This window comes from Macrosteles quadrilineatus, unplaced genomic scaffold (genome assembly GCF_028750875.1).
Source record: "Macrosteles quadrilineatus isolate MER2022 unplaced genomic scaffold, UCM_ALF_1.0 Scaffold_5__1_contigs__length_97177068, whole genome shotgun sequence".
Taxonomy (NCBI): domain Eukaryota; kingdom Metazoa; phylum Arthropoda; class Insecta; order Hemiptera; family Cicadellidae; genus Macrosteles; species Macrosteles quadrilineatus.
In genome coordinates this window covers 13,893,129-13,910,009 of record NW_026542598.1, presented here as the reverse complement: position 1 = coordinate 13,910,009, position 16,881 = coordinate 13,893,129, and the positions used below count along the sequence as shown (strand labels likewise).

Below are 16,881 nucleotides of genomic sequence, written 5' to 3'. Positions count from 1 at the left end.
TTTAAATGAGTAAAGTTAGTTACAAATATTGAGAGTTGCCCATGTGCATTAGGCTTAACTCGTCTTAGCTTTATTATTAACTATATAATATAAGGATCTTTTAATTTCTACCTTACAATTGACAATATACATTGAATTAAAAACTTGGTCTTAGGATACCTATATCAGCATTAACTGAAGATATGCTTTTAGCCTAGATGTCAATATTTTGGGGACGCGCCAAGGTCCACGGCCAACAAGGTCTACGACCACCAACCTGACCTACGATTGGTGGTGCGAAATGTCCGAGCTGAACCGGGTGAAGGGGATGTAGTCGTGTTTGCTGCCGGTAGACCTTGTTGCCAGTGGCCAACGCATCTGTTAGGCTGGTGCGGTCAGGACAAAGTCTCCTTTACATAACTAATATGCATTTGTTTATTGATACTATCATTATTATAGTATTTAAATGGGATAAGAGTAAGACTAATACAAAAGTAACCCGTGCTATATATTTGTATAGCATTTTTGCTACTAAGATAAATAAATCTGGTTTCTGCTTATTTTCTTAGAATAAAAAAATCCTTTTGTATTTTTTGAGGTTAATTACCCTTTTCGAAACCCTCCTACAGTAGGTGAATAATTTACTTTAAACTTTGCAATGTTAAATAAATATTTTAAAATCAGAACGATAATTAAACTTTTGGCCAGAAGATATCATAATAAGTTTTATTTTAAAAAAGGCAACTTAAATTTTTGGGGAATGCTATTATTGTATTAATTGTAATAATAGATGAGTGAACGAATCTTCTTACTACACTTATATTAACAATTGAGTTATTTGATTTTACAAGGAAATCATTGTAAAAATAAAGCTTGTTATACATAGCCGGCACTTATTGTATATGTATGGCTGAGTACCATACGAAACAACGCCTGCAAAAACTAGTATACCTTTTGCAAACTCCGCTGTATTGTGGGATGACAGGAACGCCTTTTCCATTCATTTAATCAATGGATTGTTAATCTTTGTTGCTTTTAATAATATTTTATTTATGCGCTGCTATGTTGTAGTTTTGTAAAATTTCTCAAAATGACATCATATTTTCAATTATTGTATTGTACTTATTAGAAACTAATTTTAAATATCTCTATTTGCGTCGTCAAGGCTCACTTACATTGCCGGTATTTATGCTCTCAGTTTTAACTGATGACTTCTAATGAATGCTAAACGATCTGCTTCAATTCGAGGTAACATGCTGCAACAAAGTGTTTCCAGAATCGAGAACTTAAGAAAACCTTATATGCCTTACTGATAACCTATGTTAAGTAATTTAAGTCGAGTCATTTTATTTCTTTGATTTGAGACATACACCAACCTACTCAAACGAATTTTCTCCGTAGAGAATCCTGAAAAATGGGTGATATCAACCATTTCATGTGCTACATGTTTTAACACAGAATACAGTACCTAATACAAAAAAACACACTTATTTTAATAAGGAAATAAATTGAAAGAATAACAAACAAATAAGTACAGCTAAGGTATTTTTAACATTAGGTATATCGAAAGTTCGCTTTAGAAATGAATTATGACCTTAAAGGGCAATTTACGAAATAATGGATAGTTTGGATAGTTAGTAATGGAAGTTTGACAGTTTAACAGTTTGCTACAAACACTTGGTTGAAATGAAACATTTTACTACAAGTGTACATGTTGCTCGAAATCGAGCAATTGCGAAAGAGTAAAGTACGGTAGTTGTTTAAAAACAAATAGCTTATTTAAAACCTAATAAAAGTCATAATTTCCGATGAGTTTAAAAGACTCAACTCATAGATCACGTACCTAACAGTACCATATAATCAACATTACTTGTAAATATGTTATAATTTTTCAAAAGCTGATCTAGTTTTTTTGTGTATTCTACAAATATTTCCCACTTATAGCCGCATTAGGTTGTCCATGTTGATCTTCGTCAATGATAATGTAGTCTGCATGGTACTACCCATTGTTGCCAGTACGTTTACAAATTTCTGTAATTTTTTTACAACGATAACATTTTGTTTACATTACTTAAGAACTGCCTGATTTTCTGCATAACCTCTCTATCACAATTGTATTTGCTTCAATTGGCAATAATTTGGCTAGTTACTGTTATAACGTATGTTATATAATTGAGTACACGTATATTCAATTATATACGTGTATACTCAATGGATAAATTTACCTGAAAAAATGCAGGATTGAAAGGCCTAATATTGTTTAGATGGTTTTTTGTTTCCCTTAAATGTGAATAATGCAAATCCTTCAATTAAAGTTTTATTAAAGTTTTTTGGATGTAGTCATATTATTTTAAATCTCTTGACTTTTAATAAAACATATATTTAATGTCCTTGCCGTAACAGTTTAATTCAGCCTTAGAGTGTTTTCCTCTGCCAATAATCATAAAGTTAAGTCCGTGTTTCCTACAAAATAGTAACACTTCGACTAACATCCTTGTTCATTTTTTGTGGGAATATTCATACTGTAGGTGTTCTTCATTATATAGGAGGTAAAATATATCAAATTGCCCAAGGCTTTTTCGATGATTTAAATTGTAAATTAAAGTAGTACATTTATTTCATTTATATTCAGCCAAAATCAGTAAATGAACCCAATGCGTTTCGTTGAATTGAAAGATCAGCAATTAAATTATACAGCTGATCAAAATGTAAACAATTATGTTCTTCATAAGGAAAACATGGGAACCTTTAAAGCCACTGGGGCAGAGCTTAAGGGACTTTTTCATAAATGTAAGGCCAGTTTGCAGATCTACTCGACACGCTCTTTCCAATGAGACGTCAATGGATAAAATCGGTTAAGAAATGGCGGAGGAGTTCAACCGACAAAGTTTCATGTAGCGTATTAATTATAAAGATTTGAATTTGGGTTGGCGCAAATATTACAATAGAAAAAAGAGAGAGAGCCTGGATGAATTGATATACTAAAAAGAAAACAGCAACAGGGACACTATAACAGTATATCTATCTATTACTTATTTAATACGCAAGCAGGTTTTTTGTGACAATTACTCCTCCGAAACTACTGAACCGATTGGCATGTTTTTGGTATCATTGGAAAGAGCGTAACGTGAAGTTGTGCAGGAAACCTTCTGCTTAGGGAAATAATTAGAGAATGAGGCCCAGAGGTCCTTTAAAGTTTCGTATTTCTCCATAAGATTAACATGGGAAACAAACACTGTTATGAAATTCCAACCACTGTTGGCAGAAACTAAAAGTGAGAAGAATAACATATGTTAATTGTAAACAGTCAATACGTTTGCTAAGAAACTATTTCCTATAGGGAAATTTGCTAAAAAAACCAAGTGTTGCACGTGGTAGGGACTTAAACGTGAAATCTGTCCATAAAGCACATTTGTCTGATATAAGGTTTTTGCGTAAAAATTGAGCTCTTAATTAGGACATTGAACTATGATAATTATTATAATTCATTTTTATTTTAACAATATATATCCACCACCGTCAATGCGTCGATGATATTATTTAGCTACAACTGCAGTGACCCTTGTCGCGGCTGTAGCTACCAGCTACCTGCCCTGCCGCAGAGAGAAAGTTCGCACCCCAACACATCAGTCTTTGTTTGGGTTTCAAGGAACGCAAACTCTTTGTTCTCTTGCTCGCAAAACTGGACGCTCTGGTCATCGAACCGCCGCGCCGCTCCGCTTCTGCGGTGTTATGCAGCCCACGAGGCTTTGCACCCCCTGTGGCCACCCCGTGTTTTGTAGTAGGTGTTTGGTGTTTGAGGGCATTTGTCTCTCAACAGTTATTCTCTATTAATGGAGATGGTACTCAAGTAAGAGTACCGATAACGTGCCCGGCATGTCATTCCATTGTGGACCGAATAATTAGGGGTTGTTATTTAAATTAAATGAATTGTTGTTTTTACATATTTTATTTTACCCAATCTGGCTGCTTCCATAATTTATGTTACTTCAATTATACATACACTCACTCACATTTACGTACGGAAAACACTTTAATCTGTCATATTATTCGTTATTATAATATGTCGTATTATTATTATATTAAGAATCTACACGCTGAAGAAACACTCTTTTTCCATTTTGAAATTCATAATCTCATATGTAATAATTTATTTATCTTAGGAAGGTGGCTAAGGGATGAATGCGTCCTAAAAATAGCCTACTATTATGGAGGGCCCACCACGAAAAGCAGTTTTCTTTTAATTAAAAAAGTTTGCTTATTGACACTGGGGACATTGGGTCACTTATTCTTGCCCCATAAGGAAGCCAATGGGCCCCATTTTTAGGTAAATCTTCTTCTAATTAAATAAAAAATACTTATCATTCTATTTTCACTCACAATTTAATAACTCTTTATAGGTGTATTTAATCTTTTTACCGTGATTGAAGGGGTATACTGTAAGACATAATAAGTGGGCCTACAACGTATGAAATCACTTTATAATGCAATGTAATCATTTTCGAATTAAATAATGCCAGAGAGGAGATAGGATTATTAAAATAAAAAACTAGCTGAAGCCGGCAGACGTTGTCTTGCCTTTGGCTATTTATATAATTTAAGTATCGAGTAATAAAAACCCAAACTAATTCCAGGAATATTACAAAAATGTGTACGTTATCTTATATATTAAAACGTAACAGGTTTTTTTATTTCACGGTTCTGAATCAACCACTTGACTGATTTTCATCATTTTTGCGTTGAAAGAAAGATTTGAAAGAAGCCAATTTTGGGAACTAGGGAATGTCGAAGCCACAATTTTAGTTTAGGGTTTCAGTTTTTTTTTAATTAAGTTTAAAATTTTAAAAAGTCCAGCAGCCGACGCTATCATTCTACTCTAGGTTTTGGTATAATACAATTTGCTTAACGTAACAGCTGTAAACAATCAGCGTTTTCGACACAAATTCAGCATTTGGATGAAAATGAAATGACATACGTAGGGTTGACTTTCTATACTATGTGTAATGCTTTAATAATTGATACGTTTAATTATTCGGTTAGAGGACGAGAGATAATTTAAATATCTATATAAATAAAATTACAGTTTTGTCTGTACATTTCTTAGAATCATGCAGTTTTTGGTTATTTTTACGTTTCATAGGCTAAGAAAGCCGAAACGAGTCTTATCTCAATTTCTGTCTGTATGTCTGTTTATCTGTTTGTCTGTCCATTCTGTGGTTGCGTCTGTAACGCCAAAATGTCATTTTACGCGGCCTACTCCTAGAAAACTAGATTACCGATCAAGGTTCTAATCATTTGTCTGTATTTACTGGATTGGTGAGAGTGTCTTTGGCTATAAAAACCTGGCCTCGCTTCTTTGAACACAAAATAACGTGTTATCAAAAACCCAATTTTGTTCGATTTTTGTCAAATTTTCTCCTAATGTTTACTATTACATTTGATGAAATAACGATCAGCTGTTTGGATTAGTTCTCACTTCTAGCTGTCACTGATATGTGTACAGTAAAAGTTGTTTACAAATACCGCAACCATTTCCGATCAAGTTTTGTTAGCACATCCAAACCAAGTGAGATTAAAAACGTTGTGCCTTACAAAAAAGGTTTCCATTCATTGACGGCGCTTCAAGGACAGTTGTGGTAAGTGCAAAGTAAAAAATCACAACTGCAGTGGGTGACTGGGTGATCGTGGATGTTGCTGCGATCGTGGAAGATCTTTCTGATTTTGCTGTGATCGTAACAGAGGTTTAACTTACAGATGTAGCTAAACTCAATTTTCCGATGTGTCACTTTTGGTTTTTACTACTTACATTTCGACAACGATATCGGTACTTTTCCTACTTAGGAAGTAAAACTACAAACGTCCAAAACCCCAGATTTGTGCGTTTTTTGTCACATTTCCTCCGAATGTTTGCTAGATATATGTACCAATTATCGTTTAGAGAGAGATTACGTAATATTTTACATAAGAAACCTTTGTTTGGATAAAGGTGGTTTCTTCAAACTGTCATTAATATGTTAACATTGAAAGTTGCTTACAATTAATGCTATTATTGGGAAATAACTTTGATTCTCGAAAACTTAAAAGACATTTAAAACCAAGGGAGATTAATAACTTCGGTACTGCACCACATCAAGTGAAAGTTTTTTTTTAGCAAACCATAGTGAGTTTTAAAGCTTTACGTTGTTAATGTTACATGTTACATGTTTTGTGGCCTGTGTATTTATTTATTTATTTATTTGCCAACGGATTAAAACCTATATAAAACAGTTTGATTAGAAGGACAGTTTGAATTGGTTGCAACTACTATAGTTCTTTTCTTAAATGTAAACGTTGGTTTATGGTACTGCTACTTTTCCTTAGAACCGGTGGTAGCAGTAAGAATCATTTTTATGTAGAAACACATCACTATTTACAACTATAGTTATCGTTAGTGCTGCACCTTATTTCTTATTAAATTTAATTGATGTCCTACTGTATAATTTTTGCGTTTTCTGTCTGGACTCCAAAATGTTAGTTTATGCTATGAAATGATAAAACATTATTGAAAGATTTTTTAGCAAACCATCATGAATTTTTAAAGCTTGGCGTTGTTAGCGAATAAATTTTTTGTGGACTGTGTATTTATTTACTTATTTATATATTTACCAACGGATTTACACAAATTTTACAGTTTGATTAGGCCTAAAAACGATTATCATAATATTTGATGACACTATCAAAACTTTCAAATAATTATTTTGTTTGTAATTTGCTTTGGTTAAAGCGTAGCAAATCCCCTAACTGCTATTGTGTGTGTATGTCTGTTGGTAGCGCATTAATGTCCTTATTTCTCAGTGTTTCTTGGAAAAGACAAGAGCACCTTTGTTATTGAAAATTTCAACCCGAATAAAGTGTGCAGTAGTTTTTGGTTGAGGTAGTTTTTTTAACTTTTTTTAATCAGTGTGAAAAGTAACTTTCAATTACAGGTCTACCTTAGGGCTATAGATCTATAAAGCAATTCCTTTTATCATTAGATATAAAATATGGACTAACACGATCGGGTGACATTTAATTGCGAAGCATTCGTTCTGGCTTTGAAACTGTCAGATATTGTATTTGCGAAGGATTATATGTATTCCTATACAGTAATAGTTTTGCTAGCATATCTGGAAAAATGCACACTAAATATGCAGACCAACTCCTGTTCTGAATATAAGGTTTCAACTTACTACAAGATTCCCGTACGTAGAACAGCTAGTACAAAGTAAAATTAAAATAATAGATGTTCTAATTTATTTTTTCAACAGTCTATAAAATCTTTAGTTTGTTTTAGTGCAATATAATTTGTTATAACTAACAGCTGGTTGAATATACAAATATTCTAAGAACTATGAGGTTAGTTTATGAACGAGTTAGTTTATGAGTTTTGCATAACTCGAAATATACGTCAATAAAAATGAATGCCGATTCTTGATTGCAAATCTGTAGTGCGTCCATACCTTTAGTTTGAGGCCAAAATTATGAAAATCGGCCGAGTAGAAGAGCTAACCCGACTCGGAAAAGAAAACCCAAATAAATATTATCATAGATGACCATAGGTGGTTTATCAGTATGCATAATCTAATCATACGAAACCTTTTGTGTTAGTAATTAAACGGCTTATTGTTATTTGATTGATTTGTCTTTAATGAATAAATGTAATAATGTTGTCGTTAACAATTTGCATTTGTGTTTAAAGTGAATTATTATTCTAATGTTATGTGCTTAATCTGTACCATTAATATTAGTGAGTAAAGTGGTGTATGGATTTCAAAACCATTAATAATCGTGGAATAGATATGACAATTGAATAATTATTTTCTCCTAGCCAAGCAAGTGTACGGTAATTTGTACAATTACTACTTTACAGAAAACGGTCTCATTAGTCAGCCCGCAATACAGCAGTGCTTTGGTAAAGTATCCTACATTTTGCAGGCGTAGTTACGAGTGAAGTAGTCTCCAGTTGTCCGCCGCACCGTTTGGTTTGGTCGGCCAAACCAAACTGTGCGACTCAGAGGCAAGTGGGAGGGATTGTTGGTCTCATGCTCCGCCGGCCGCAGACCTTGCGGAAACTAGCGCGGGGGAGATTGACCGCGGTGGACCTAGGTATGACTCCCAATATTTTTTCTAACATTAAATTGCAAGGTATTACCAGGTTCCCATACGTTTGATTAGAGAAAAATTCTACGACAAAAACAAAGTCTTTTCTACGACACTCAGGATATTCAAACAAAAACAAGACTAGGATTTTACCTCAAATTTGTTGGCATAGAGACTAATTGTCCAAGCTCAAACACAGTCACGCTCGCGACTTAACCCTAGATCTGGCGGTCATTTTATTCACCAGTGGCGGGTATATTTTGGCGCTTTTGTAGTGGTATCATATATTTTGCCACAGAACATTTATTTGTGAATATAAGTACACACATATATATATTTTCTATTTCAGTGATGAATTTAGAATATAATAATATAAATATATTCTTTTCCTAGCAATGCGTTTAGGCGTAGTAGCAAAAGGTTTGCAAATTTTTGGATTATGCAAATTAGAAATTTCAAAAGCAACCCACAAGAAAACCACAAAATAATTTTTTACACATTTTATCTAAATGTAAAGTTTGTGTGAAATATGATTTCCTACGTAGAAATATCAATGTTTTTTAAATACTCATAAAAATAAAATTATAAAAAAATGAATTCTTCATACGTATTTTCTTTTTTGAAAAACTACCAAATTTCTTTTTGTCACGTAGGAAATAATAGAATGCATCAACAAAAAATGAAATGATACTGTACAATAGGTAATAAAAAGATCTTTCTGAAAATATATAGTTATATTTAGTTGAATTCTAAAATGTCGGAGAAATTTACGTCGGAATGTATAATTTTGAAGATTTTTTTACAAAAACATAATATTTATGACATTTTTAAAAACAAATAAAATTTTTACAATCAACCTTATAGATTCACAGGGAATTGTAGGGAATTTATTGTAGTTTCAGAATATGTACTAATATTGTATACAATTTAATTGACAATCGCCAAAAACAGCTGTTTTTGTAGTCAGGTGACCAAAACTTTCCACCGCCAAAATCTATTTTGAACTCTCTAGTTTTTCAAACTACCGTTTCTCACTACATAATACTCACTGAATAATGTTTTATGCATGAAAATGAATCCTCAGAATCTCATCTTTCTAATGGTATAAGATTTGTTGCGTTTTAAAACTGTTTTCATATTTTAATAATAGAAAAACCCGACCCATGTCATCTTGGTCTATAATCGACCAGCGCCACTGAGAACTCACGTTTTAGTGGTCTAAAATCGACCAGCGCCAGATAGAGGGTTAACAAGCGTTACAACCTGACATAACCGAGAAATAATTGAACCCACAATCTATTTTTTATCTGTTTTCTGACCACAGTGTTGACTTCTTAGACCACTCAGAATATCGTAATTTTAAATCATACTAATAAAATAAATTAATCACCCTCACACATTGTCTCTAAGGTTTCTGCACATATCAGATACAATTTGGAAAACTATAGACCACTACCACTAGAATAAAAACCATACCTACTCCCCACTCAGAATGTTCCGAATAATGTTTTTAACAGACTTGAAAAACAAGTTTTATATTTTGAATCGCTGAAGCTTGAAGTCTATATAAATTACACAATTGTAGTTAAGACTTAACTAGAAATCAATAATTAGGCGTTTTGCAGCAAAAACATGGTAAAATAATAAATATAATAAAAATTCCAGGACGAATATCAAATAAGGACAGTGTGCTAAATTAAAGGAACTTTCCAGGCTTTCCAGAACAAACTCAAAATTCCAGGGTTTCCAAAACGTGTGGGAACCCAGTAGGAATAAGTATTTATCAATATCTTACCGGTTGTTAATCCCAAAGCATTACTGATTTCCTTCCAGTCATATACAAGCTCCTTTAATAGAAATCTTTTTGTGCTTTTATTTGTTTTACTGTGTTCTACCAAAATATGATGAACATACTCTGAGAGGTAAGTAAATAAAGCCATTTTCAGTTTTTGGTGGTTCTGAAATCAATTCATTACAGACATGAAACACATTGTACAAGACCAACATCAAATTACATAGGTAAAATAAGAGCTGAAAAAAATGTCTGCAACAATACTGAAGGAAATAAGCCCTATTGAGTGCTCTGGTTAGCTTGGAGGATGACTTTTCCGGTAAAAAGTTTAGGTACCGTACCTGCCTTGTGAACTATTTATATTAAAAAGTGAAGGTTTTATTTTATAAGTTCTCTTATTTATTTTTTTACCCAGCAATAGGCTGCACTTTAGTTTACGTCCTACACTCATTCAATTCATTCAATATGGTAAGCTAAAGTGCAGCCCAGCAATACTTGTTGATTGACAGTAGGGCCTACTGCCAGTGTCATCATCAAAATTAAGTTATGCTTTTAAAAATACCGTATTTGTATTTAAGTCCAACCTAGAGCTTTATCCAACATTAACCTAACTTTAGGCTACATAGGCTATTTAATGTTTTACAAATCAACAATGTAGGCCTAAACTTAAAAATAAATAAAATGTAGGCTATTAAAAAAATATTACAAACATGTAAATATTTACAGATGGGCTACTTATCCTTTAAGTCCTTGGCCTAGTTTTAAGTTTCGAACACCTTTACAAAATAGAATTCAAAATACCGGTACCTAGAAATATTTTCTGTTCCATCGTTTTAAAATTAAGGGGTTAAAATCGTTAAAAGAACTTAACTTAAGTAGGCTACTGTTATGAACATGGATAAAAATGATTAAGATTTTTTGGTAATTTGTCATTGAGGCTATGAGTTTTCCCTCAGATTATTTCTTTGTATAAAGTTATGGAGCAATGACTGAGCCAGACTAAGGTAAAACTGACCAAACTATCATAATTTGAGGAGGAGATGTCGAAAGAAAAGATTATTGTCTATAGCCCTGCACATTGAACGCTCCAGTAGTGGTGGTGACGTAGTCTCCGATCATGAGACTATTGTTGACAGGGAAGTGAGCAGTGTTGTCAAGCACCAGCTGATGTGTCTGAGGGGATGTAGAGAGGGTGGAAGAAATTCCGCCACTGATGAGCTGGGAGGCACCTGTGGAAGTGACAGTTCCAGACCCTGAACCTGTCCTTTGCCGTCTGGTACTGCTGATGGATAATGGATGGATGTTAGGCTGACTGACAGGCACACAAACAGCTCCCAGACCTGTGAGGCTGGTATGGTTCTGAGTAGCTTCCATTTGAGCTTCGCCTAAGCCATTAACTGATATACCATTAACCATATCGACTGCTTCTCGAGCTCCTTGTTCATCCAGCTGTGTCCAGTAGTCTTCTGAAGGTGAGGTTGTAGCCACGCCGGGTGGTGTTGGTACAGGCTGTCCATTATATCTAAAGCACGGATTCTTTAAGTCTAGAGTGTTTACTGATCGAGTCTGTTCATTCCCATCAACACAGACATCTATTGTCACATCGTAACTCTGCCTCTGGTTAGCTTGGAGGATTACTTTTCCTGTAAGGAGTTGACCCGCCTTAGCAAAGATGGGGTTCTCCAGAAGACATCGTACTTGATACCAGTGGGTCAAATAGTTTGTAGGAGCCGTAGACAACCAGATGACCTGTCTACTTCCAGCGAATGCGACATCAAACCAGAAAGCTAGTCCATGAATTGTGCCTGTCTCAAACAAGTTGAATTCAAGAGGAATTTCTATTCTATGGAGGTCGGATTCATGGGCGTATCTAAAGTCAACCTTATGCTTGAGAGACTTTGCCAAGCATATTCGTATGTCAAAAGTGTCAACAATGGGCTGGCGGAAATACTCCTTCATGGCGGCATCCCTCACAGAACTGAGATCTACTCCATGGAAGTTGGTCTGTACCCAAAAGTTAGCTTTGCTAGTCTGTTCCTGAAACAAGGAGTCGTCCATAAAAGGAGATACGTTTAGTTCTGCTCTGGTAGGGAACATTATACCATTAGGTTTAAGCCATTTCTTTGCATGTAAGTATGTTTCTAACATTCTTTCGTTGTACAACATGTATCCCATTGGTTCTGATATCATGATATCAACCATTTCTGGTAATTCAATTTCCTCAATTTTACCTGCTATCACATGAATTTTGTCCTTTAAGTTGTTGGACGATACTAATGTCTCTGCATGAAGAGCCATTGAACTTGCCTCCACAGCATACACTCTCTTGGCTCCTGCTTGTATAGCAAAGAATGACAGGATGCCTGAACCTGCCCCGACATCTAGGACAACCTTATCCCTAAAGTCGTCTGAGTTACCGAGTACTGCCTTCTGATATGTGCTAGTTCGGGTGTAGTCTTGTAACATGTTTTGCTGCTGTGATAGATATCCATAAAACTGGAAATACTGGATGGCAGAAGAATCATCAGTTCTTTCAGAAAAAACAGAATTCTTCCTAACTTTAGCTTCACTAATAAGAGAATGAAAACGGTTTAAATCTAGTGCTTCTCTAAACCTGAGACACAAACTCTCATTTTCATTATTGAATATATATGACTTGGTTCCTATCCGAGCACATTCAGACAATCTATCCACAGTAAAATCGTACACATCGTCACTTCTGCCATTATTTAAGTATCTTTTTAATTTAATACTTAGTCCTTGAGGGTCGTATTCCACTATCACTGTCACTGGGAATTCGAATAATGGCAATAAATCCCCATCATTTCCAACACGTGAAACGACTACTGAGTTAAACACTTTCGCCATTATTGTTTGAATGATAAAATGCGAATCATTTCCCAACTAATCGGAAATTTTAAATAAAGAAACACAACCCACTAAACTATGCGAAAGATTTAAAATACTGAGATAAACATACAGTAGTCTAACTTTAGTCTGACCTAACCTGTACCGTTCAACTTGTACCAATTCACCCAGCAGTAAATACAAAGACTGTAAGTGAAAAAAAGTAAAACACTGAACACTGGAGGATGTCTAGACTTTTATCCATGAACCTACGACGTTTCGTGTGGTTGTGTCAATTAAATACTGGAGATAAAATTAATAATGATAGCAGCAAGGTGGTGAGCAAAGGCCCACACACTAGGGCCAGGGCGCTTGTGCGCGCACATGTGACACGCGAACAGCTCGACGCGCATGCGCCTCAATGTCACAATGTGTGGGTAAATGTGCCCGCCCATGCTCGCGACGCGCATGCGAGGTGCCTGGTGCCTGCCGCCGGACCTTTGAGCATCATCACAAGTGCGCGAGCTTGTTATGATGCGCGCCAGTCTGTGGGAAACCGAGGCACATGTTCGTGAACTAGCAGTACAAACCATAGCTGCATATACTGTAAATCGGGAACTACAAGGTCTGCGCCTGCGTGGCACAGTGTACATTAACTGTCCCACGTGTTGTATTTTATTTGTCCTTGTTTTTTGGTTATGGACTTTTTGTTGTGCGGTTATGTCCTTTAATGACATAAGAAAGTTTTGGTCTGAGTTTATTGAGCTTTATAGATCACAAACGTGTTCTTGGGACGTGAAAAGTCTAAGCTTTTCAAACAAATAAATGAGAAAAGAAATCAAGGAGCTATTGATAACAAAATGCAAAGGAGTGTTTCCTGACAGTTACGATAATTTTGTGAAGACTGAAATTAACTCTTTGAGATCTTCATATCGATGTGAACCAATTAATTATAACTTATTAAACTAATTAAATCTCATTCTATAACCCTTATACCCTTATATTAAATAATACCACCCTTTATCTTTAATACCTTATTTCTCACTCTTTTAGTCCCATAAGCGTATTGTAAAAAAACATAATACAGTACATACAACTAATAACTCACCCAATTAATTGAAGTATAATCCCGTCTGATATCTTTTTTGAAGGAAAATTTTATTCTTTTATGACTTTGCTTGCAACTTAAAAGAGTTTCCTTGTTAAAAAAAATAGAAAATGAAAAACAAATAGTAAAAATAACATGGTGACGATACAATGGAGTTTGTTAGAATGGTTTCAATATAACTGTTGAATTTGCTGTTATAGCCCACTATTAGCATCGTCAAAGACGGTGGTGCGCGCGCATGTGCCTCGAGCCGCTCGCAGTCACCTCGTCACGAGCCACGCAAGGCACATGCGCGCTAGTGTGTGGGCCGCTTTAGTGTCGAAGTAATTTTTTTGTCCTGAGTGTCTGAGTGATAACTCCGCTCAATTTGTAGATGCCTCTATAAACACCACATTAGTAAGGTTGCTGAATTTTTATTCCAGGATTAGTTTTGCCAACAGTGTTATTTGGGGGCTTCTGATTGGCTGAGGGAACACCATTACCGCAACGATACGGTTTGATGCCATCGGCCTAGGTGGCATAGTGGATAGAGTGCCGGACTGATACACTGAAGGAGCCGGGTTCGAATCTCACCCGTAGCACTTTTTTGTCTTGGATTTTTTCATTACCAGCAAGTTTGGTTGGTTTGGGTAGGTTTTGACACTTTAATTTTATAATTAAAACATTATTAAATTGAATTTGAGCCATTTAAGTATGTGTCAGAATGCTGATACCGTTTATTTTGTCTTGGATTTTTTTCATTATCAGCAAGTTTGGTTGGTTTGGTTAGGTTTTGACACTTTAATTTTATAATTAAAACATTATAAAATTGAATTTGAGCCATTTATAGTTTTATTTTATGAACAGAACTATTTTTCGATTAAGTAAACCTTCATTCGATTTTGCATTAATCAGCAAGTCTAATTAGTTTGGTTATGCTATGACAGTTTAATTTTATAATAAAAAAATTATAAAATTGAATTTGAGGCAGGATGGATGGATGGTTGTTTGTGACAAGTAAACGCGAAAAATATTTGGTCGGAATTTGGTGTGATGATAGCTCATTCCCGATTAACATATAGATGCATCTTATCTCAAAAATCCTTTCAGGCTCCACCCCAGTTGCTCTGGACTTTCCCATGTTAACCATATATTTAAAAGGAATAACAGAATTTTGTCAGCTGTTTCAATCAACTACCATAGCTAAAGCAAAAGCATCACCTGGGGCCCATTTCATAATAAACTACAAGTTACAAGTTACAACTTGTAACTTGTAATTTCCATTAGATTTGCATTGGGCGATCAGCTGATTTACTAATAATATTAGTTTGTACTTTATTATGAAATGGGCCCCTGATTGTAACTGTCAAATTAGTATGTATTTATTTTGATTTGATTGTTATTGTTTTTATAATAATAAAATATCACCTGATTGTAACTGTCAAATTAGTATGTATTTATTTTGATTTGATTGTTATTGTTTTTATTCTTATTTTTTATTGCGTTTTTATTGTGTTTTATTATTATTATAAAAACAATAACAATCAAATCAAAATAAATACATACTAATTTGACAGTTACAATCAGGGGCCCATTTCATAATAAAGTACAAACTAATATTATTAGTAAATCAGCTGATCGCCCAATGCAAATCTAATGGAAATTACAAGTTACAAGTTGTAACTTGTAACTTGTAGCTTATTATGAAATGGGCCCCAGGTGATCTTTTGTTTGCAAGCCGAGTGACGTCAGAATATGATGGGAATAGCACACCCATGTTTTTTCCTTCCACCATAATATATAGTAGTACTGAAAATCGAGAAATCCATGGCCATGGTGGAAGGAATGGCTCATATATTGCAAGTACGCCAACAGCAACAGACGGTTAGTCGGAGAAAAAGTAAGCAAAGTAAAGTGACACGAAACACGACCGTCTCGCCGCAGTAGTAATCCTACCTTTTATTTGGAGCTGCAACTGTTACATTTGCGTTAAGTGTCGCTCTGTGGAACAGATTGGATGGAACCGCTCCTAATTCTGATAACTAGTCCCTCCCTTCACCACTCGCGACGTGCTCGGGACTCTGTCTGCCTGTCTCGTTCTCGTTTAGCGGTTTAGCATAGTGAAGGTGTTTCTCATTCACTTGTATTAATTATTGATAGTTAATTAATTAATGCTTGTAAGTCGATATGTCAAACAAGAGTTAGGAATGTTTAGTTTGTAATAAACTATTTTCTTTTCACTAAATCCAACTTATCGTGTTATTTTGACATGTCTATCGTCTAAGTCTAAGACCGGGGGGGAAAGGAATCACAGTAAGATTTTGTAACATATGGTCCTATTCAAGGCTACTTACTACCCATGAGTTCAGTGGTTGATGTTTCCAAATTCCATAAACTAAAGAAATGGGTTATTATGAACTTACTACTCTTTTTATTTTTTAAACTTATTTTAATTAGCTTAATTAGTCAATTCTAAGCACACTGTTTTCCTTTGTAACTTTTGTGGCAAACGCCTTCAACCAAAATTTACGGTTGCCTCGATTTAATGTAAAATTGCTGAGTTCATAAATACAGAAATATGAACAAGAAATATAAGGTTTGTTATGATGGTCTTTCTGACTTAATTGTGAGATCTTTAAAATTATAAACTATAGGGTGGTCTGCCGTTACACTTTAGACGCATAAATGAGCGAAGCATTATTTAAAGATTGTCAATGGCTAAAGCAGCTAACAACCTACAATATGTTCCCTTTCAACAGATTCACAGTTTGTTTGCCCGATATTATTTAAGTTCTAAAGAATGACAAATTTATCTGATACCGGTAGTTCATTTATTTAGTTAAGAATAAGAATAAGAATTGATAAAAGGTTATTAGACATGTGTATTTGACATTTAGTTTAAACGGTCAGCTTCTTTCTTCTTTGCCCAAGATCCGTGTCTGTTAATTGACAACAATCGGTCTAGTGAAAATGGTGGATCCAGAAGCAGGCGGCCTTCAAATGTCTTAACTTGATAGGCCTACTTAGGACAACCCTAAGCCATATTCTGAAGATCCAA

General features: G+C 34.7%; 2 protein-coding genes across 2 annotated transcripts in view; both read right to left on the bottom strand.

Annotated features, from left to right (window-relative positions):
* The window catches only part of LOC128993964 (endoplasmic reticulum membrane-associated RNA degradation protein-like), a 30,889-nt gene extending 20,832 nt beyond the window's left edge, over window positions 1–10,057 (bottom strand). Inside the window, exon 1 of the mRNA XM_054418109.1 lies at window positions 9,893–10,057. Within this exon, the coding sequence (XP_054274084.1) occupies window positions 9,893–10,037 (145 nt within the window). The 5' untranslated portion in view covers window positions 10,038–10,057. The remainder of the gene's footprint in view (window positions 1–9,892) is intronic.
* A 2-nt stretch (window positions 10,058–10,059) lies between these two features.
* Window positions 10,060–12,890, bottom strand: LOC128993965 (histone-arginine methyltransferase CARMER-like). The gene has a single exon (XM_054418110.1). The coding sequence runs from the start codon at window positions 12,755–12,757 to the stop codon at window positions 10,946–10,948; it is 1,812 nt and encodes a 603-aa protein (XP_054274085.1). The 5' UTR covers window positions 12,758–12,890; the 3' UTR covers window positions 10,060–10,945.
* Between the last annotated feature and the right edge of the window lie 3,991 nt (window positions 12,891–16,881).